General features: G+C 41.5%; 4 protein-coding genes across 9 annotated transcripts; all 4 read right to left on the reverse strand.

The window, feature by feature from the left end:
• Nucleotides 1-285: 285 nt before the first annotated feature.
• LOC142877353 (C-type lectin domain family 4 member E-like) lies at nucleotides 286-9,988 on the reverse strand. Of its 3 annotated transcripts, none has more exons than XM_076011874.1 (8): nucleotides 9,881-9,988; nucleotides 9,732-9,791; nucleotides 1,941-2,054; nucleotides 1,723-1,788; nucleotides 1,242-1,304; nucleotides 940-1,091; nucleotides 718-842; nucleotides 286-637 (listed from the first exon to the last, which is right to left on the reverse strand). In XM_076011874.1, exons 1-8 carry the CDS (start codon nucleotides 9,939-9,941, stop codon nucleotides 448-450), a joined length of 831 nt encoding a protein of 276 aa, XP_075867989.1. In that variant the 5' UTR covers nucleotides 9,942-9,988; the 3' UTR covers nucleotides 286-447. The 3 variants fall into 3 exon arrangements, with proteins under 3 accessions (XP_075867989.1, XP_075867988.1, XP_075867987.1); XM_076011873.1 differs by lacking the exon at nucleotides 9,732-9,791 and adding an exon at nucleotides 2,700-2,759 and having other exon boundaries at nucleotides 9,881-9,968; XM_076011872.1 differs by lacking the exons at nucleotides 9,732-9,791; nucleotides 9,881-9,988 and adding exons at nucleotides 2,700-2,759; nucleotides 2,843-2,969.
• On the reverse strand, nucleotides 6,947-8,086 carry LOC142877242 (uncharacterized). Its single transcript, XM_076011709.1, has one exon. It carries the CDS (start codon nucleotides 7,902-7,904, stop codon nucleotides 6,966-6,968), a length of 939 nt encoding a protein of 312 aa, XP_075867824.1. The 5' UTR covers nucleotides 7,905-8,086; the 3' UTR covers nucleotides 6,947-6,965.
• Nucleotides 9,989-10,280: 292 nt separating the features above from the next.
• LOC142877352 (C-type lectin domain family 4 member E-like) lies at nucleotides 10,281-20,613 on the reverse strand. 4 transcript variants are annotated; one of them, XM_076011871.1, is made up of 8 exons: nucleotides 20,519-20,613; nucleotides 20,370-20,429; nucleotides 12,576-12,689; nucleotides 12,355-12,420; nucleotides 11,874-11,936; nucleotides 11,572-11,723; nucleotides 11,350-11,474; nucleotides 10,281-11,269 (listed from the first exon to the last, which is right to left on the reverse strand). In XM_076011871.1, the coding sequence occupies exons 1-8, from the start codon at nucleotides 20,577-20,579 to the stop codon at nucleotides 11,077-11,079; spliced, it is 834 nt and encodes a 277-aa protein (XP_075867986.1). In that variant the 5' UTR covers nucleotides 20,580-20,613; the 3' UTR covers nucleotides 10,281-11,076. The 4 variants fall into 4 exon arrangements, 3 of the variants coding, with proteins under 3 accessions (XP_075867986.1, XP_075867985.1, XP_075867983.1); XM_076011870.1 differs by lacking the exon at nucleotides 20,370-20,429 and adding an exon at nucleotides 13,334-13,393 and having other exon boundaries at nucleotides 20,519-20,603; XM_076011868.1 differs by lacking the exons at nucleotides 20,370-20,429; nucleotides 20,519-20,613 and adding exons at nucleotides 13,334-13,393; nucleotides 13,477-13,609.
• LOC142877233 (uncharacterized) lies at nucleotides 17,477-18,720 on the reverse strand. Its single transcript, XM_076011695.1, has one exon. It carries the CDS (start codon nucleotides 18,536-18,538, stop codon nucleotides 17,600-17,602), a length of 939 nt encoding a protein of 312 aa, XP_075867810.1. The 5' UTR covers nucleotides 18,539-18,720; the 3' UTR covers nucleotides 17,477-17,599.
• Nucleotides 20,614-20,759: the final 146 nt, after the last annotated feature.

The raw sequence follows: 20,759 nt of genomic DNA on the forward strand, positions 1-20,759 counted from the left end.
AGGGTTGAGATTGAGGGTTAAGGGAGGAATTGGAATTCACCCTTGTTTTTTTATGTGGATCTGGACAACCCTTGCTTGCAGAATTACAGGTGGATGATTTGGGATGAAAGCGCCAGTCTGTACAAGGTACTGCAACGATCCCCTCGGACCCCACCGTACTTCCGGTGCGAGATCATGTGCTCACTCACTCACGCGGGGAGCTGCCTGGATGCCTGTCGTGAGTAATCACTGACTTCGGGAGACAGCGTGGAACCTCTCGGTTTTTTTTATTATTATTTTTGAAACCAAAGAACTCTTAATGTGGTTGTTAAGTTATATGTTGTCTTATTTGCAAATGTTTATTAAGGAACCTGTTACCTACTGGATTGTATAATTTAAAAATATATGTATTCATTTAAATACCTAATATTTCGACAAAATCTCTTAAATTGTAGTCTGGAACACAGTTCAAACACAGAATAGGTGTCCACACACAGCTGCTTTCTCACAGATACTTTTGTGAGAATGATTACAATCCCTATCAAACCACTTATTAAAGATGAGATGAGATTTCTCTCCCATCCTGGCGCAGTCCTCTCCGTCCTCAGGATTTTCTCCTTTAGAGTCATTCGGCTCATTGTTGTTCCAAAATTTCAAGCTGGGAAAAATCAAACGGAAAATGGTTTTCTGGAATTCTTCTTTTGGAAAAGCATGCAAGAGGGCTTTCAAGATTCAAACCTTTCGTTAAGTGGTGATCCGTCAACCCACAACCACTGGCCCTCTGTTCGAGCGTCTGTTAGACCAATCCAGAACTTGTCATCATGGTCCTTCATCTTTTCTTTCAGTCTTTCCGCCAGGAATCTCTGGGTTTGGAGGAAACACATGATTTCTGTGTGTTAATATATTTGCTGTGCAGAAACTTCATGATGCAAGAGTGCACATGTGTGCAGTGTAATACACCTGCTCTTCTCTGCTGTCAATGCGAACCAGATCCCCTCCTTGCTGCTGACATCGTTGTCTGGCCAGTTCCCAGGTAGTAGCGACTTCATAGAATAAATAACACTGGTCTCCATGTTCCTCCCAGTTCTTTGGGCATGGTGGACATGGCTTAGCTTTAAAAGATCAAAAAGAGCTGACATTAGCAGCACCCAAACTGCTGTTACATTTGGAAGCTTCAGCAGCATGAAGGGAATTCACCACTGATTTTCATTTTATTATTGCCAAAGAATGAAAGAGGAAGGAAATCGTGATCCGTTACTTACTTGTGTTCACACCAGCAGGGCAGGACGCCTTGTCAAGAGTTTCTTTCATTTTATTGAATCTCTCTTTCATGAAAGAAAATTTAAAAAAAGATGTGTTTGCTTCAGCACAGCATAAGCGGATCTTTCAGACTTAAAAAGTAATAAAATGGAAAGGTAATAATTTAATTTAAATACTTTAGTTCAAACCAAAAAAAACCTGTGTGACTTGTCGATTAAAACATTTCCTGCATTGTCATGGAGTTTGTTTTATTTCATCATATCTCTCAGTCGTGAAAGAAAATTAAAAAAGATGGATCTACTTTATCACAAAATAAATATTGTGGTCAAACTGGCAGAATTAAAAAGTAATGGTGTTCAAAGGACTTTAGCTCAATTTGAAGCTAATTTAGCTCTAATGCTTGAGTTCAAATCAGAAAACTCTGCACAACTTGTGTATGGAAGCATTTCCTGCAGCATTAAAATGAAATTCACATCATCTCACCTGTAACATTTCTGTTGATATCTTTCATGTGATGGAGACTCTCCTTGGTTTGGAAGGAATCCCAGGCTTTTGATTTAAATTGTAAATGAAAAAGCAAAGTATCAATGTAGGACACGCACCCAAAGTGTAAGAAAGTGTGACAATGATGCAGTCCAGTTTCTGGAAAATCTCATATCCTTTGTAGATTGATTCATATGTGAAAAGCTGTTTAAACTTACAGATATAAATCAGGGCGACAACGGCAGCAGTCAAGAGAGCAGTGAGGATGACGAGGGCCACTCTCTCTGACGTGATCTTTGACCCTCCAGCTGATGGTGCAAGTTTCTGAGAGTCTGTTGAAAATACACCACACATACAGTTTGTATCAAAGCACCTCTATAGGAAGTGGAGGTATCAGCCTCTAATCCCTGATTTAGATGTGTCGGTTTGTACGCAGTGTATAACAAAACAAACTAATTAAAAAACGAAACGATATAAAAATTCATGTTTGCCTTTTGCCGTTTCGTTTCAATACGAACATCAAATATGTCCCCTCTTGATGTTTCCCCTTTTTAAAAAATAGATTTTAACTTCCTTTCTGCTCTTATATGGAAGGAACTTCTTTCTCTTATTAACCAATTGAATGTGTAAACATAAAGGAAAACCAAGTTAATAACCACAAAAATCAGTAGAATGTGAACATTGACTCAAATCATTTCATGCTAACGATCCCATTAAAGAAAATTATCTTTTGCACAGATTTTTTTCAAGACTAAGATGTCAGATTAAATTTACCCAGGCTGGTAAAAAAAAAAAAAAAAAAAAAGGAAGAAGATTGTCTTTAATTTGTCTTAACTATGAATTTGGTATAATAGCCACAATTTCAGAAAAAAATAATTCTTGAAAATAAATAAAAATCATATTTTTATGAGCAGTTTTTCCTCATGCTTACCTCTTCACCTTTGCATTGATGAATTGTCATTTGAAAAAGAACCTACCTGAGGGTTGCTTGATCTTAACTTCAGAGTATGTGTTCTCAGCCGCAGAGGAGCTCTCCCCTTGATCACCAAAACAAGTTCAGCTAATACACTCACTGGATGAAATAAACTCACAGAAACATGCATATTACTGATTGACTCACCAGGATTCCTTTTTTTGTATTTTGTAAATTCAACGTCAGCGTACACAACATCATTGGCTTCAGTCATTGTACTGCCGTGTCTCAACGGCGTTTAAAGCTGACATCACATGATGCAAATAAATACTTCCTGTCAGTCGTTCACTGAGGCGTTCACAGTCACCATCCTGACACCAAATGAAATGTGAGAACATATTAGCTGACAGGATGCTCAAAACCAGTCAAGTCAGGAAATAATAATAATAATAATAATAATAATAAACTTTTATTTGTACAGCGCTAAATCACAGCCAAAGGCGTCTCAAAGCGCTTTATACAATCAGAGAGAACCAACTGGGCCCCCGGAGCAAGCAAGATGCGACAGTGGCTGGGAAAAACTCCCCTGTGGGAAGAAACCTAGGGCAGAACCAGACTCCAGAGGGACATCATCTGCCTATGAGTAGTTGGGGTGAAGTAGAAAGATAGAGGAGAGACAGAGAAAGAGAGAAAGGAGCAGAGTGAGCCAGGGTGGCAGACAGGACAGAGTGAAAAACAGATACACCAACCAGGCAAAACGGATATAAACACAAAGAATAGGAAATAATTCAAGGCTGCTGTCCATGTGGAGTGTAAGTGTCCATGCTTTGGAAGGCAAGAGCCTAGCTCGATGGACAATCTGCCGATAGGACTAGTCCAGGTCTTAAGCGTGGTGGTGGGATGAAGCGATGACAGCAAGACCCCCAGGACAGCACAATCCAGCTCCTGGCGCAGTGGTCATCACCTGCCGGGGACACAGAGACTGCGGCAGTATCATGCATATCGAGCATACTGTACAAAGCATAATGAGAGCTTGGACAGAGTGGATAGAGTAAAAGATTGGATAGAGTAAAAGATTGATTGGGTGAGGAGAGTGATAAAGGTTCCGCCTGCACAGAGCAACGATCCCTGTAACGGGAGCGAAAGATCTCCCTCCACGGCGTAAGCCTACAGCAGCTTAACTGACAGTGGATGGAGTCTAACTATAAGCTTTAAGAAAAAGGAAAGTCTTAAGTCTACTCCTAAATAAACTAACTGTGTCTGCCCCCCTCACCGAGGCTGGAAGATGGTTCCAAAATAGAGGTGCCAGGAAACTGAAACACCTACCTCCTGATCTAACTCTAGAAATTTTTGGGATAACTAAAAGACCTGAATCCTCAGAGCGAAGGGCTCTTGGAGGATGATAAAGTTCAATGAGTTCCCTAATATAAGAAGGAGCCTGAGAATGAAGAGCTTTGTAAGTTAAAACTAGAATCTTAAATTCAATTCTAAATTTGACAGGCAGCCAATGCAAGGAAGCTAAAATTGGAGTAATATGCTGCCTCCTTCTAGTTCCAGTTAACAATCGTGCCGTGGAGTTTTGGATTAACTGTAATGTCCTAAGGGATGAATTTGGGCATCCTGCTAGTACCGAGTTACAGTAATCTAGCCTAGACGTAACAAAAGCATGGATTATTTTTTCCGCATCTTTGAAGGACAAAAAACTTCGAATTTTGGCAATGTTTCTTAAGTGGAAGAAAGCTGACCTCCCTACATTCTGTATATGAGAATTAAAGGTCAGGTCCTGATCAAAAGTGACTCCTAGGTTCCGCACGGTAGAACTGGGTGTAGTACCAAATAGACCACTTTGTCCATCAAAAACTCTGTCCCTACTCTCTCGCGATCCAAATATAATGACCTCAGTTTTGTCGGAATTAAGCAACAGGAAATTCTGTGTCATCCAAGTTCTGACATCACGAAGACAAGATTCCAATTTGGCCAACTGATGAGCCTCGTTTGCCTTAAAAGAAAAGTACAACTGTGTGTCATCTGCGTAAGAATGGAAACTGATGCTATGCTTTCTGAGGATGTCACCAAGAGGTGACATGTAGATGTTGAAGAGGAGTGGCCCAAGTACAGATCCTTGCGGGACACCATGACTAACCCTCCTACGTTCTGACGAATGATTATGAACATGAACAAACTGAAAACGGTCAGACAAGTAAGATCCAAACCAGTCCAAGGCGCGATCCTTGATGCCGATAGTATCTTCTAATCTCCTAAGAAGAATGCTGTGGTCAACTGTATCAAATGCTGCACTGAGATCTAGGAGGACCAGAACAGAGAGAAGACCTTTGTCAGATGCACACAAGAGGTCATTACTTACCTTAAGCAATGCAGTTTCAGTGCTGTGACCAACTCTGAAGCCAGACTGAAAAGCCTCAAGTAGATTGTTGTCGTTCAAGAAGTCCACAAGCTGCCTAGCAACAACTTTTTCTAAGATCTTGGAGAGAAACGGAAGGTTCGAGATTGGCCTATAATTTGAAAGCACACTCGAGTCCAAATTGGGTTTTTTGATCAGAGGCTTGATTAAAGCCACCTTGAAAGCATGAGGGACAAAACCTGTTGATAGAGAATGATTAATAATTCTAAGAAGGACACAATGAAGCAATGGGGAAACCTCCTTGAGAAGCCTGGTTGGAATTGGGTCCAGAAGACTGGTGGTCGACTTAGCAGAGGAGACAAGAGAATCAAGTTCCGAGAGTCCAACTTGCTGAAAACTCCCGAAATACACACTGGGGTTGCCATGTTGAGAAAGATCTGCCATGTGACCTGTGGAAGACAAAGAAGACAAAGAAGACGAGGAATTCCCAATCTCAGTTCTGATACCTTCTACTTTTTGCTGGAAGAAGTTCAGGAAATCGTTGCTTGACAGGCCAGTAGGGACGCATGGCTCAACACACTGATGGCTCCTCGTCAGCTTAGCAACTGTACTAAATAAAAACTTTGGGTTGTTCTTGTTAGAGTCAATAAGAGCAGAAAAGTAGGAAGTTCTACTGATACGCAGGGCCTTTTTATAGGACCTAAAGCAATCCTGCCAAGTCTTGAAGGATGAAGCTGTTTTTGAAGAACGCCAAGTTCTCTCAAGCCTTCGCAAATTTTGTTTTAATTTGCGAGTAGAGGAAGTAAACCAAGGGGCTGATCGATCCTGCCTTTTCATACTTACCTTATAAGGGGCAAGATCATCCAATGTTGATTTCAGAATACAAGAAAAGCGATCTGTCAAGGAGTCTAGATCAAGATCAGTCAAGTGGGTGGGGGGAGAGGCCGGAAGCATGTCAAGAGGTACAAGGGCATCAAGCAGATCAGGAAGCCTCTCCTTAAATTCAGCAACAACAGAGTCCGAAATGTTTCTACTCATTATAGACCTTGCTTGGGGAATGTGATCCGCTACAATAAAGCCGAAAGTGATCAGAAAGTGGTCAGACAAAACGTTGTTTCGGGGAAAGATTGTCAGCTGCTCTACACCAAGTCCAAAAGTGAGCACAAGATCCAAAGTATGACTATGCTTATGAGTGGGTACATTCACAACTTGAAGGAAGCCTAAGGAGTCGAGGATAGATTTGAAATGAGAACTCAGACTGTCACTCTCAATGTCGACATGAATATTAAAATCTCCAATCACTATGATCTTGTCTTTAGTCAATGCTAAAGTAGACAAAAACTCTGAAAATTCATCTAAGAAAGAAGAATATGGACCGGGGGGACGGTAGACAACAATGAATTCAACGGAATCTGCCTGCCTATCAGGTGACAACGAAATAGACATCGCTAAACTCTCAAATGAACTATAAATAGATTGAGCCTTGAGATTGACTAACAAATTGGAATTATAAATAGCTGCAACGCCACCTCCTCGACCACTATCACGAGCCTTATGAGTATTAATATGACTAGGAGGAGTGGCTTCATTAAGACTAAAATATTCATCTTGACGTAGCCATGTCTCTGTGAGGCCGAAAATATCAACACTATGTTCACTAATCAAATCATTAACTAAAACTGCCTTGGAATGTAGAGACCTAATGTTAAGAAGGCCACATTTCACCATTTTGTTTGTGGGAGACCCTGGAGCCCCCTTATTTCTACAATCTATTCGAACTAGGTTACTATGATCTATTGGAGATTTGCACAGTATAAGAGGTTTGGAGGTGCGAGGGACCGACACAACTTCTATTGGAAAAGACTGGCAGGGCTTTGGGGACTTACTAACGGCTGGGGACGGCAGTGAGAGAAGCCCAGAGTAGCGTATAGGACTACAACTCTGTTGCCAGGTCTCCACCCTGGAGCGTCAGTGAGTGGAAGCTAAAATTTTAACTATATTGCTAGATAAGAGAGCTGCACCTTCCCGGGTGGGATGAATGCCATCCCTCCTAACAAGACCAGGCTTGCCCCAGAAAGGCTTCCAGTTATCTACAAAGCCCACCGAGTTATTGGGACACCACCCTGACAGCCAACGGTGAAAAGATGACATGCGGCTAAACATCTCATCATTCCTAACATTTGGCAAGGGGCCAGAGAAAACTACTTCGTCCGACATGGTCTGAGCAAATGCGCACACCGAAGCTATGTTTAACTTAGTGACCTCGGACGATTTCAGGCGTGCATCATTGAAACCACAGTGAATTACAATCCGCCTAAATCTCCGTTTATTCTTAGCCATTAACTTTAAATGCCCTTCAATATCGCCCGCCCTGGCCCCGGGGATGCACTTCACTGTGGCCGATGGCTGTCCTAGGTTAACATGCCTCACTATAGACGAACCGATCACCAGAGTGTCAATCTCAGTCGGCGTGCTGCTGAGTGGAGCAAACTTATTCGAGACATGGACGGAGGGGGCCTGGTGCTGAGAATGGTGGTGGTGCCCGGCAGGCTTGTTAAGGCTACGCTTCCTCCTGACAGTCACCCAACCGACCTTTCCCGGCTGCTCGGGAGCCGCGAAGGGAGGGGAACTAGTGGGACCTAGAGACTCCGACGCTACGCTAGCGAATGAACGCTCCGCTCCAGCTAAGCTAACCCTACTAGCTACAGGACTACTATGCTCGAAGGAGCGAAGTCGTTTCTCAAGCTGGCTAAGTCTCGCCTCAAGCGCTAACATAGTACTACATTTAACACACATCCCTGACTCGGTAATTGAGGATGAGCTAAAGCTAAGCATCTGGCAGTGTGAGCAAGAAAAGACGGGAGGAGAGAGAGGAGGGACAGAGGAGAGGTGAGAGGGAGAAGCCATGGCTTCGACTGTGCTTATGCAAACAGATAGAGATAGGTGTATTGAGAAGATACTAAATAATTTGGAGAACGATCACCTTTTAAGAGAAAACAGTCCAGTGGTTCGCTCAGTCAGAGCTCAAGCTCAGGAGCGGCGTGGCTGGCTGGCCGGCTGTGCTGTCGCCTCCTGTGTGACGCGTTCACCTGCTTGGTATGTGGTGAAAAGCTCTCCCATAAGAATTCATTGACCATGCTTTTGTTTAAAAGGAGTATGTGAGAATACCAACATTGTTGTACAACATTGTTTTTTCTCCCATCTGTGAATATGTAATTTCTAACAGACTGTGGAATTAAAGACTTCCACAGTCTGTCCATCTCCTGTTGGATGGCAGAAACTGGTGCTCCTGAAATAAAACATATGAGAGGTTGGACAAGATATTTTTTATCTGCATGGGAAATGATTTGTCTTGTACAAGTGGTTTGTATATGTGGTTTGTACATGTGGTTTTCAGGCTTGGCTTCACAGTAGTGTTTGACCTACAGTCTTTGAGATACCGAGCAGCCTCGCCTGTTGAGCCTGAAGTTGCACTGAGGGGTGACAGCAGTACCATGCACTGACTCCAAGCTGCATCACACTCAGTACAATAAATCTGAACAAACAGTAACAACATTGATTCAGTTGTGGATAGAGATAGGGAGACAAACTTTATTGAGCCCAAATTGGGAAACCTTATTACATAACCTGATGAACTAAATGCAGTCGTATTTAACCATAAAAATAATCTGTCCACTCTGCGATAGAACAGCGTCCACATGAAATCACTGAGCTCCTGAACTAGTTTATTTCCACGGCCTCCTCTACCACAGGAATCAAGGTGATGGGGCATTGACCTCTAAGGTTTTTCAGATATTTCATCTTTTCAAACTAGTACTCTATGTGTTGTACTACTCCACAGGAGAGGAATACTGCAGTTGTTGGTTGGGCACATGTAGCCAGGCAGCCACACAGCAGCCCACTCATCTGCAGAAATTTGCTGCATATTTGCACCAAGATGCTCTGGTCCTGCAGCCTTCCTCTGATTTAACCTTTTGGAAATATGACCCAGCTGCTCAACAGAAATGTCATTTCCATCTCACTCAGCTGCTTTACTAATCTCAGTTCTACTTTTTTTTTTTTTTGCCATTTTCAAACCTTGCTTTTAACCCATTTAGTTGGTTTGCAAATCAGAGCTTTTTGATTCTGTAATGGCAATTTTCTATTATTCCTTAAAGACTTCAGCTTCAACCAATATCATTCTTGCCATTACGTGCACAGAAGGAGTATATTCCTTACGCAGCCAGAGACTGAAGGTCCAGTCCATTGGTGTAGGTCTCTCTTTTCTTTATTTTTCAAAGTCCAGAATAAAACAAAATTTCTCTGAATTCAGCTCCTGCCTCAGGTCTGGTAAGAAAAAACAAAAAACAAAAACTTTGTGCCCATCACAAGGTGCTCCTGTGAGCACTCACTCGCATGATATTCAGTCAATTATCCCATCAATGAAAAGTTTCCTTGGAGCAGATTTTCAAGTTGTCATACGAAATGATGTCACCAAATTCAAATTTACCCAGGCTAGTGCAAAAACCCATCATACTGTTATGGTTAGAAGCCTCTTTACATTTTTACTTGATAATCTTGAAATTGTATAAACTATAAATTGGTGTAATAGTCATATTTTAGAATAAACCATTCCTTCGAGAATAAAGATAATGTTTTATGAGATGAAAAATCTCTTTACCTGATGGTTACAGCTCAGTCTTCACTGTTGCACTAGCAATTATTGTTTGTATTTTCTTTTACACAATGACTCACCTGATGGTTGCTTGCTCTCAACTTCACAGTCTGTAGCCTCAGCAGATGAGAAGGTCTCCCCTTTGTCACCAAAACAAGTTCAGCCAATACTCTCATACTGGATTAAAATCAACTCACTCCAGAAACATGAACATTACTGATAGACTCACCAGGCTTTTTTCCTTTGGATATAATATATTTAACAACGGTGTACACATCGGCTTCAGTCATTTTACTGCCATGCCTCGACACCGTTTGAAAGTTGACTTCACATTCAGAAAAGAATGTTTCCTGTCAGTCGTTCACAGCAGTGTTCACACTCCTGACACACAAGGAAATGTAAGAACGTCTTGGCTGACAAGATGCTGAGAACTTGATCAGGAAAGAAGAATTCAGTGACCACAGCTAGCGGAGTGCATAATTATTTATTAAAAAAAAATAAGAACATTCATTTATTCAGGTTAGTGATTTCTTTTTTTTTTATTTCTTGGTGATTTTGTATTAGAATCCGTTTGGGCTGTACTACACACAACCACCAGGTCACCCTGGATGACATCTCTGGACTCCATCTTACATTTTATACTCAATTTTATTCTTTTTAGCACCAGACAAAATGCAACATCTTGTAAATCCTCATCTTGTAAATTGATGATAATCCAGATGATGAGGACTGTAATACAGAGCAATGAAACCAAAACAGCATTACTGACAAGACCATCACGTGATTAAAGAAGTTTTTATGAACATTTTCAGTCATCAAAGATTGTTTTGGCTGTAATTCTAAAAGTAAATCATAATTGTAATATAATGTGCTACATAAAAGTTGATTACAATACAAATGAGACAGGAGAAGCTGACTTTTTCAAGTCTTTTCTGTTGTTGTAAATGAACCACATGAAGCGTAGCGGTAGACAAGCAGGGCATTAAGAGACACAAAAAAGCATTTATAGTCATTTTTCTACTCATGGTATGAAAAAAGTAAATACAACGTAAATATAATGTCATATTTACTGCGGTGTGGAAGCTTATTAAGGAAATTGCGAACTTCCTGAATGCATAATCATTTTGCCTTTTTTTTATTTTTTTTTATACATTACTCATGATTTTCTGAAGATGAAGGAGTTTGTGTTGTACTACACACAGCCACCAGGGGGTGATGAAACTTTTGGACTCCATCTTAATTTTCTATTTAATATTTTGAAACCCTGAAGGTTTTCTGAAATGTTCACAAATATCAAATTGAAGTCTTTAAATCCCTAAATTCTGACAGTATGTCACCTGGACTTTAGTTCTAGTTGTTCAGTTTACTGATTTGTTTTTTGGAGGAAGAACATTATTATTATCCTCTTAACTTGGCAACGACAGTTCAAACACAGAATAGGTGTCCACGCACTGCTGGTTTCTCACAAATACTTTTGTGAGAATCTTTACAATTCTGGTCATACCAGTTAGCAAGGTTGACATAATTTGATATCCCTCCCAACGCGGCACAGTCCTCTCCATGCTCACGATTTCTTTCTCTCCAGTTATCCGGCTCATTGTTGTTCCAAAATTTCAAGCTGGGAAAAATCAGACAGAAAATGGTTTCCTAGAATTCTTATTTTGGAAACATGTGCAAGAGGGCTTTCAAGATTCAAACCTTTTGTTAAGTGGTGATCCGTCAACCCACAACCACTGGCCCTCTGTTTGAGCGTCTGTTAGACCAATCCAGAACTTGTCCTCATGGTCCTTCATCTTTTCTTTCAGTCTTTCCGCCAGGAATCTCTGGGTTTGGAGGAAACACATGATTTCTGTGTGTTAATATATTTGCTGTGCAGAAACTTCATGATGCAAGAGTGCACATGTGTGCAGTGTAATACACCTGCTCTTCTCTGCTGTCAATGCGAACCAGATCCCCTCCTTGCTGCTGACATCGTTGTCTGGCCAGTTCCCAGGTAGTAGCGAGTTCATAGAATAAATAACACTGGTCTCCATGTTCCTCCCAGTTCTTTGGGCATGGTGGACATGGCTTAGCTTTAAAAGATCAAAAAGAGCTGACATTAGCAGCACCCAAACTGCTGTTACATTTGGAAGCTTCAGCAGCATGAAGGGAATTCACCACTGATTTTCATTTTATTATTGCCAAAGAATGAAAGAGGAAGGAAATCGTGATCCGTTACTTACTTGTGTTCACACCAGCAGGGCAGGACGCCTTGTCAAGAGTTTCTTTCATTTTATCGAATCTCTCTTTCATGAAAGAAAATTTAAAAAAAGATGTGTTTGCTTCAGCACAGCATAAGCGGATCTTTCAGACTTAAAAAGTAATAAAATGGAAAGGTAATAATTTAATTTAAATACTTTAGTTCAAACCAAAAAAAACCTGTGTGACTTGTCGATTAAAACATTTCCTGCATTGTCATGGAGTTTGTTTTATTTCATCATATCTCTCAGTCGTGAAAGAAAATTAAAAAAGATGGATCTACTTTATCACAAAATAAATATTGTGGTCAAACTGGCAGAATTAAAAAGTAATGGTGTTCAAAGGACTTTAGCTCAATTTGAAGCTAATTTAGCTCTAATGCTTGAGTTCAAATCAGAAAACTCTGCACAACTTGTGTATGGAAGCATTTCCTGCAGCATTAAAATGAAATTCACATCATCTCACCTGTAACATTTCTGTTGATATCTTTCATGTGATGGAGACTCTCCTTGGTTTGGAAGGAATCCCAGGCTTTTGATTTAAATTGTAATAAATGAAAAAGCAAAGTATCAATGTAGGACACGCACCCAAAGTGTAAGAAAGTGTGACAATGATGCAGTCCAGTTTCTGGAAAATCTCATATCCTTTGTAGATTGATTCATATGTGAAAAGCTGTTTAAACTTACAGATATAAATCAGGGCGACAACGGCAGCAGTCAAGAGAGCAGTGAGGATGACGAGGGCCACTCTCTCTGACGTGATCTTTGACCCTCCAGCTGATGGTGCAAGTTTCTGAGAGTCTGTTGAAAATACACCACACATACAGTTTGTATCAAAGCACCTCTATAGGAAGTGGAGGTATCAGCCTCTAATCCCTGATTTAGATGTGTCGGTTTGTACGCAGTGTATAACAAAACAAACTAATTAAAAAACGAAACGATATAAAAATTCATGTTTGCCTTTTGCCGTTTCGTTTCAATACGAACATCAAATATGTCCCCTCTTGATGTTTCCCCTTTTTAAAAAATAGATTTTAAATTCCTTTCTGCTCTTATATGGAAGGAACTTCTTTCTCTTATTAACCAATTGAATGTGTAAACATAAAGGAAAACCAAGTTAATAACCACAAAAATCAGTAGAATGTGAACATTGACTCAAATCATTTCATGCTAACGATCCCATTAAAGAAAATTATCTTTTGCACAGATTTTTTTCAAGACTAAGATGTCAGATTAAATTTACCCAGGCTGGTAAAAAAAAAAAAAAAAAAAAGGAAGAAGATTGTCTTTAATTTGTCTTAACTATGAATTTGGTATAATAGCCACAATTTCAGAAAAAAATAATTCTTGAAAATAAATAAAAATCATATTTTTATGAGCAGTTTTTCCTCATGCTTACCTCTTCACCTTTGCATTGATGAATTGTCATTTGAAAAAGAACCTACCTGAGGGTTGCTTGATCTTAACTTCAGAGTATGTGTTCTCAGCCGCAGAGGAGCTCTCCCCTTGATCACCAAAACAAGTTCAGCTAATACACTCACTGGATGAAATAAACTCACAGAAACATGCATATTACTGATTGACTCACCAGGATTCCTTTTTTTGTATTTTGTAAATTCAACGTCAGCGTACACAACATCATTGGCTTCAGTCATTGTACTGCCGTGTCTCAACGGCGTTTAAAGCTGACATCACATGATGCAAATAAATACTTCCTGTCAGTCGTTCACTGAGGCGTTAACAGTCACCATCCTGACACCAAATGAAATGTGAGAACATATTAGCTGACAGGATGTTCAAAACCAGTCAAGTCAGGAAATAATAATAATAATAATAATAATAATAAACTTTTATTTGTACAGCGCTAAATCACAGCCAAAGGCGTCTCAAAGCGCTTTATACAATCAGAGAGAACCAACTGGGCCCCCGGAGCAAGCAAGATGCGACAGTGGCTGGGAAAAACTCCCCTGTGGGAAGAAACCTAGGGCAGAACCAGACTCCAGAGGGACATCATCTGCCTATGAGTAGTTGGGGTGAAGTAGAAAGATAGAGGAGAGACAGAGAAAGAGAGAAAGGAGCAGAGTGAGCCAGGGTGGCAGACAGGACAGAGTGAAAAACAGATACACCAACCAGGCAAAACGGATATAAACACAAAGAATAGGAAATAATTCAAGGCTGCTGTCCATGTGGAGTGTAAGTGTCCATGCTTTGGAAGGCAAGAGCCTAGCTCGATGGACAATCTGCCGATAGGACTAGTCCAGGTCTTAAGCGTGGTGGTGGGATGAAGCGATGACAGCAAGACCCCCAGGACAGCACAATCCAGCTCCTGGCGCAGTGGTCATCACCTGCCGGGGACACAGAGACTGCGGCAGTATCATGCATATCGAGCATACTGTACAAAGCATAATGAGAGCTTGGACAGAGTGGATAGAGTAAAAGATTGGATAGAGTAAAAGATTGATTGGGTGAGGAGAGTGATAAAGGTTCCGCCTGCACAGAGCAACGATCCCTGTAACGGGAGCGAAAGATCTCCCTCCACGGCGTAAGCCTACAGCAGCTTAACTGACAGTGGATGGAGTCTAACTATAAGCTTTAAGAAAAAGGAAAGTCTTAAGTCTACTCCTAAATAAACTAACTGTGTCTGCCCCCCTCACCGAGGCTGGAAGATGGTTCCAAAATAGAGGTGCCAGGAAACTGAAACACCTACCTCCTGATCTAACTCTAGAAATTTTTGGGATAACTAAAAGACCTGAATCCTCAGAGCGAAGGGCTCTTGGAGGATGATAAAGTTCAATGAGTTCCCTAATATAAGAAGGAGCCTGAGAATGAAGAGCTTTGTAAGTTAAAACTAGAATCTTAAATTCAATTCTAAATTTGACAGGCAGCCAATGCAAGGAAGCTAAAATTGGAGTAATATGCTGCCTCCTTCTAGTTCCAGTTAACAATCGTGCCGTGGAGTTTTGGATTAACTGTAATGTCCTAAGGGATGAATTTGGGCATCCTGCTAGTACCGAGTTACAGTAATCTAGCCTAGACGTAACAAAAGCATGGATTATTTTTTCCGCATCTTTGAAGGACAAAAAACTTCGAATTTTGGCAATGTTTCTTAAGTGGAAGAAAGCTGACCTCCCTACATTCTGTATATGAGAATTAAAGGTCAGGTCCTGATCAAAAGTGACTCCTAGGTTCCGCACGGTAGAACTGGGTGTAGTACCAAATAGACCACTTTGTCCATCAAAAACTCTGTCCCTACTCTCTCGCGATCCAAATATAATGACCTCAGTTTTGTCGGAATTAAGCAACAGGAAATTCTGTGTCATCCAAGTTCTGACATCACGAAGACAAGATTCCAATTTGGCCAACTGATGAGCCTCGTTTGCCTTAAAAGAAAAGTACAACTGTGTGTCATCTGCGTAAGAATGGAAACTGATGCTATGCTTTCTGAGGATGTCACCAAGAGGTGACATGTAGATGTTGAAGAGGAGTGGCCCAAGTACAGATCCTTGCGGGACACCATGACTAACCCTCCTACGTTCTGACGAATGATTATGAACATGAACAAACTGAAAACGGTCAGACAAGTAAGATCCAAACCAGTCCAAGGCGCGATCCTTGATGCCGATAGTATCTTCTAATCTCCTAAGAAGAATGCTGTGGTCAACTGTATCAAATGCTGCACTGAGATCTAGGAGGACCAGAACAGAGAGAAGACCTTTGTCAGATGCACACAAGAGGTCATTACTTACCTTAAGCAATGCAGTTTCAGTGCTGTGACCAACTCTGAAGCCAGACTGAAAAGCCTCAAGTAGATTGTTGTCGTTCAAGAAGTCCACAAGCTGCCTAGCAACAACTTTTTCTAAGATCTTGGAGAGAAACGGAAGGTTCGAGATTGGCCTATAATTTGAAAGCACACTCGAGTCCAAATTGGGTTTTTTGATCAGAGGCTTGATTAAAGCCACCTTGAAAGCATGAGGGACAAAACCTGTTGATAGAGAATGATTAATAATTCTAAGAAGGACACAATGAAGCAATGGGGAAACCTCCTTGAGAAGCCTGGTTGGAATTGGGTCCAGAAGACTGGTGGTCGACTTAGCAGAGGAGACAAGAGAATCAAGTTCCGAGAGTCCAACTTGCTGAAAACTCCCGAAATACACACTGGGGTTGCCATGTTGAGAAAGATCTGCCATGTGACCTGTGGAAGACAAAGAAGACAAAGAAGACGAGGAATTCCCAATCTCAGTTCTGATACCTTCTACTTTTTGCTGGAAGAAGTTCAGGAAATCGTTGCTTGACAGGCCAGTAGGGACGCATGGCTCAACACACTGATGGCTCCTCGTCAGCTTAGCAACTGTACTAAATAAAAACTTTGGGTTGTTCTTGTTAGAGTCAATAAGAGCAGAAAAGTAGGAAGTTCTACTGATACGCAGGGCCTTTTTATAGGACCTAAAGCAATCCTGCCAAGTCTTGAAGAATGAAGCTGTTTTTGAAGAACGCCAAGTTCTCTCAAGCCTTCGCAAATTTTGTTTTAATTTGCGAGTAGAGGAAGTAAACCAAGGGGCTGATCGATCCTGCCTTTTCATACTTACCTTATAAGGGGCAAGATTATCCAATGTTGATTTCAGAATACAAGAAAAGCGATCTGTCAAGGAGTCTAGATCAAGATCAGTCAAGTGGGTGGGGGGAGAGGCCGGAAGCATGTCAAGAGGTACAAGGGCATCAAGCAGATCAGGAAGCCTCTCCTTAAATTCAGCAACAACAGAGTCCGAAATGTTTCTACTCATTATAGACCTTGCTTGGGGAATGTGATCCGCTACAATAAAGCCGAAAGTGATCAGAAAGTGGTCAGACAAAACGTCGTTTCGGGGAAAGATTGTCAGCTGCTCTACACCAAGTCCAAAAGTGAGCACAAGATCCAAAGTATGACTATGCTTATGAGTGGGTACATTCACAACTTGAAGGAAGCCTAAGGAGTCGAGGATAGATTTGAAATGAGAACTCAGACTGTCACTCTCAATGTCGACATGAATATTAAAATCTCCAATCACTATGATCTTGTCTTTAGTCAATGCTAAAGTAGACAAAAACTCTGAAAATTCATCTAAGAAAGAAGAATATGGACCGGGGGGACGGTAGACAACAATGAATTCAACGGAATCTGCCTGCCTATCAGGTGACAACGAAATAGACATCGCTAAACTCTCAAATGAACTATAAATAGATTGAGCCTTGAGATTGACTAACAAATTGGAATTATAAATAGCTGCAACGCCACCTCCTCGACCACTATCACGAGCCTTATGAGTATTAATATGACTAGGAGGAGTGGCTTCATTAAGACTAAAATATTCATCTTGACGTAGCCATGTCTCTGTGAGGCCGAAAATATCAACACTATGTTCACTAATCAAATCATTAACTAAAACTGCCTTGGAATGTAGAGACCTAATGTTAAGAAGGCCACATTTCACCATTTTGTTTGTGGGAGACCCTGGAGCCCCCTTATTTCTACAATCTATTCGAACTAGGTTACTATGATCTATTGGAGATTTGCACAGTATAAGAGGTTTGGAGGTGCGAGGGACCGACACAACTTCTATTGGAAAAGACTGGCAGGGCTTTGGGGACTTACTAACGGCTGGGGACGGCAGTGAGAGAAGCCCAGAGTAGCGTATAGGACTACAACTCTGTTGCCTGGTCTCCACCCTGGAGCGTCAGTGAGTGGAAGCTAAAATTTTAACTATATTGCTAGATAAGAGAGCTGCACCTTCCCGGGTGGGATGAATGCCATCCCTCCTAACAAGACCAGGCTTGCCCCAGAAAGGCTTCCAGTTATCTACAAAGCCCACCGAGTTATTGGGACACCACCCTGACAGCCAACGGTGAAAAGATGACATGCGGCTAAACATCTCATCATTCCTAACATTTGGCAAGGGGCCAGAGAAAACTACTTCGTCCGACATGGTCTGAGCAAATGCGCACACCGAAGCTATGTTTAACTTAGTGACCTCGGACGATTTCAGGCGTGCATCATTGAAACCACAGTGAATTACAATCCGCCTAAATCTCCGTTTATTCTTAGCCATTAACTTTAAATGCCCTTCAATATCGCCCGCCCTGGCCCCGGGGATGCACTTCACTGTGGCCGATGGCTGTCCTAGGTTAACATGCCTCACTATAGACGAACCGATCACCAGAGTGTCAATCTCAGTCGGCGTGCTGCTGAGTGGAGCAAACTTATTCGAGACATGGACGGAGGGGGCCTGGTGCTGAGAATGGTGGTGGTGCCCGGCAGGCTTGTTAAGGCTACGCTTCCTCCTGACAGTCACCCAACCGACCTTTCCCGGCTGCTCGGGAGCCGCGAAGGGAGGGGAACTAGTGGGACCTAGAGACTCCGACGCTACGCTAGCGAATGAACGCTCCGCTCCAGCTAAGCTAACCCTACTAGCTACAGGACTACTATGCTCGAAGGAGCGAAGTCGTTTCTCAAGCTGGCTAAGTCTCGCCTCAAGCGCTAACATAGTACTACATTTAACACACATCCCTGACTCGGTAATTGAGGATGAGCTAAAGCTAAGCATCTGGCAGTGTGAGCAAGAAAAGACGGGAGGAGAGAGAGGAGGGACAGAGGAGAGGTGAGAGGGAGAAGCCATGGCTTCGACTGTGCTTATGCAAACAGATAGAGATAGGTGTATTGAGAAGATACTAAATAATTTGGAGAACGATCACCTTTTAAGAGAAAACAGTCCAGTGGTTCGCTCAGTCAGAGCTCAAGCTCAGGAGCGGCGTGGCTGGCTGGCCGGCTGTGCTGTCGCCTCCTGTGTGACGCGTTCACCTGCTTGGTATGTGGTGAAAAGCTCTCCCATAAGAATTCATTGACCATGCTTTTGTTTAAAAGGAGTATGTGAGAATACCAACATTGTTGTACAACATTGTTTTTTCTCCCATCTGTGAATATGTAATTTCTAACAGACTGTGGAATTAAAGACTTCCACAGTCTGTCCATCTCCTGTTGGATGGCAGAAACTGGTGCTCCTGAAATAAAACATATGAGAGGTTGGACAAGATATTTTTTTATCTGCATGGGAAATGATTTGTCTTGTACAAGTGGTTTGTATATGTGGTTTGTACATGTGGTTTTCAGGCTTGGCTTCACAGTAGTGTTTGACCTACAGTCTTTGAGATACCGAGCAGCCTCGCCTGTTGAGCCTGAAGTTGCACTGAGGGGTGACAGCAGTACCATGCACTGACTCCAAGCTGCATCACACTCAGTACAATAAATCTGAACAAACAGTAACAACATTGATTCAGTTGTGGATAGAGATAGGGAGACAAACTTTATTGAGCCCAAATTGGGAAACCTTATTACATAACCTGATGAACTAAATGCAGTCGTATTTAACCATAAAAATAATCTGTCCACTCTGCGATAGAACAGCGTCCACATGAACTCACTGAGCTCCTGAACTAGTTTATTTCCACGGCCTCCACTACCACAGGAATCAAGGTGATGGGGCATTGACCTCTAGGGTTTTTCAGATATTTCATCTTTTCAAACTAGTACTCTATGTGTTGTACTACTCCACAGGAGAGGAATACTGCAGTTGTTGGTTGGGCACATGTAGCCAGGCAGCCACACAGCAGCCCACTCATCTGCAGAAATTTGCTGCATATTTGCACCAAGATGCTCTGGTCCTGCAGCCTTCCTCTGATTTAACCTTTTGGAAATATGACCCAGCTGCTCAACAGAAATGTCATTTCCATCTCACTCAGCTGCTTTACTAATCTCAGTTCTACTTTTTTTTTTTTTTTTTGCCATTTTCAAACCTTGCTTTTAACCCATTTAGTTGGTTTGCAAATCAGAGCTTTTTGATTCTGTAATGGCAATTTTCTATTATTCCTTAAAGACTCCAGCTTCAACCAATATCATTCTTGCCATTACGTGCACAGAAGGAGTATATTCCTTACGCAGCCAGAGACTGAAGGTCCAGTCCATTGGTGTAGGTCTCTCTTTTCTTTATTTTTCAAAGTCCAGAATAAAACAAAATTTCTCTGAATTCAGCTCCTGCCTCAGGTCTGGTAAGAAAAAACAAAAAACAAAAACTTTGTGCCCATCACAAGGTGCTCCTGTGAGCACTCACTCGCATGATATTCAGTCAATTATCCCATCAATGAAAAGTTTCCTTGGAGCAGATTTTCAAGTTGTCATACGAAATGATGTCACCAAATTCAAATTTACCCAGGCTAGTGCAAAAACCCATCATACTGTTATGGTTAGAAGCCTCTTTACATTTTTACTTGATAATCTTGAAATTGTATAAACTATAAATTGGTGTAATAGTCATATTTTAGAATAAACCATTCCTTCGAGAATAAAGATAATGTTTTATGAGATGAAAAATCTCTTTACCTGATGGTTACAGCTCAGTCTTCACTGTTGCACTAGCAATTATTGTTTGTATTTTCTTTTACACAATGACTCACCTGATGGTTGCTTGCTCTCAACTTCACAGTCTGTAGCCTCAGCAGATGAGAAGGTCTCCCCTTTGTCACCAAAACAAGTTCAGCCAATACTCTCATACTGGATTAAAATCAACTCACTCCAGAAACATGAACATTACTGATAGACTCACCAGGCTTTTTTCCTTTGGATATAATATATTTAACAACGGTGTACACATCGGCTTCAGTCATTTTACTGCCATGCCTCGACACCGTTTGAAAGTTGACTTCACATTCAGAAAAGAATGTTTCCTGTCAGTCGTTCACAGCAGTGTTCACACTCCTGACACACAAGGAAATGTAAGAACGTCTTGGCTGACAAGATGCTGAGAACTTGATCAGGAAAGAAGAATTCAGTGACCACAGCTAGCG

Source organism: Nelusetta ayraudi, unplaced genomic scaffold (assembly GCF_046127955.1).
Source record: "Nelusetta ayraudi isolate G7.1 ecotype Tasmania unplaced genomic scaffold, CSIRO-AGI_Nayr_v1 ptg000135l, whole genome shotgun sequence".
NCBI lineage: Eukaryota > Metazoa > Chordata > Actinopteri > Tetraodontiformes > Monacanthidae > Nelusetta > Nelusetta ayraudi.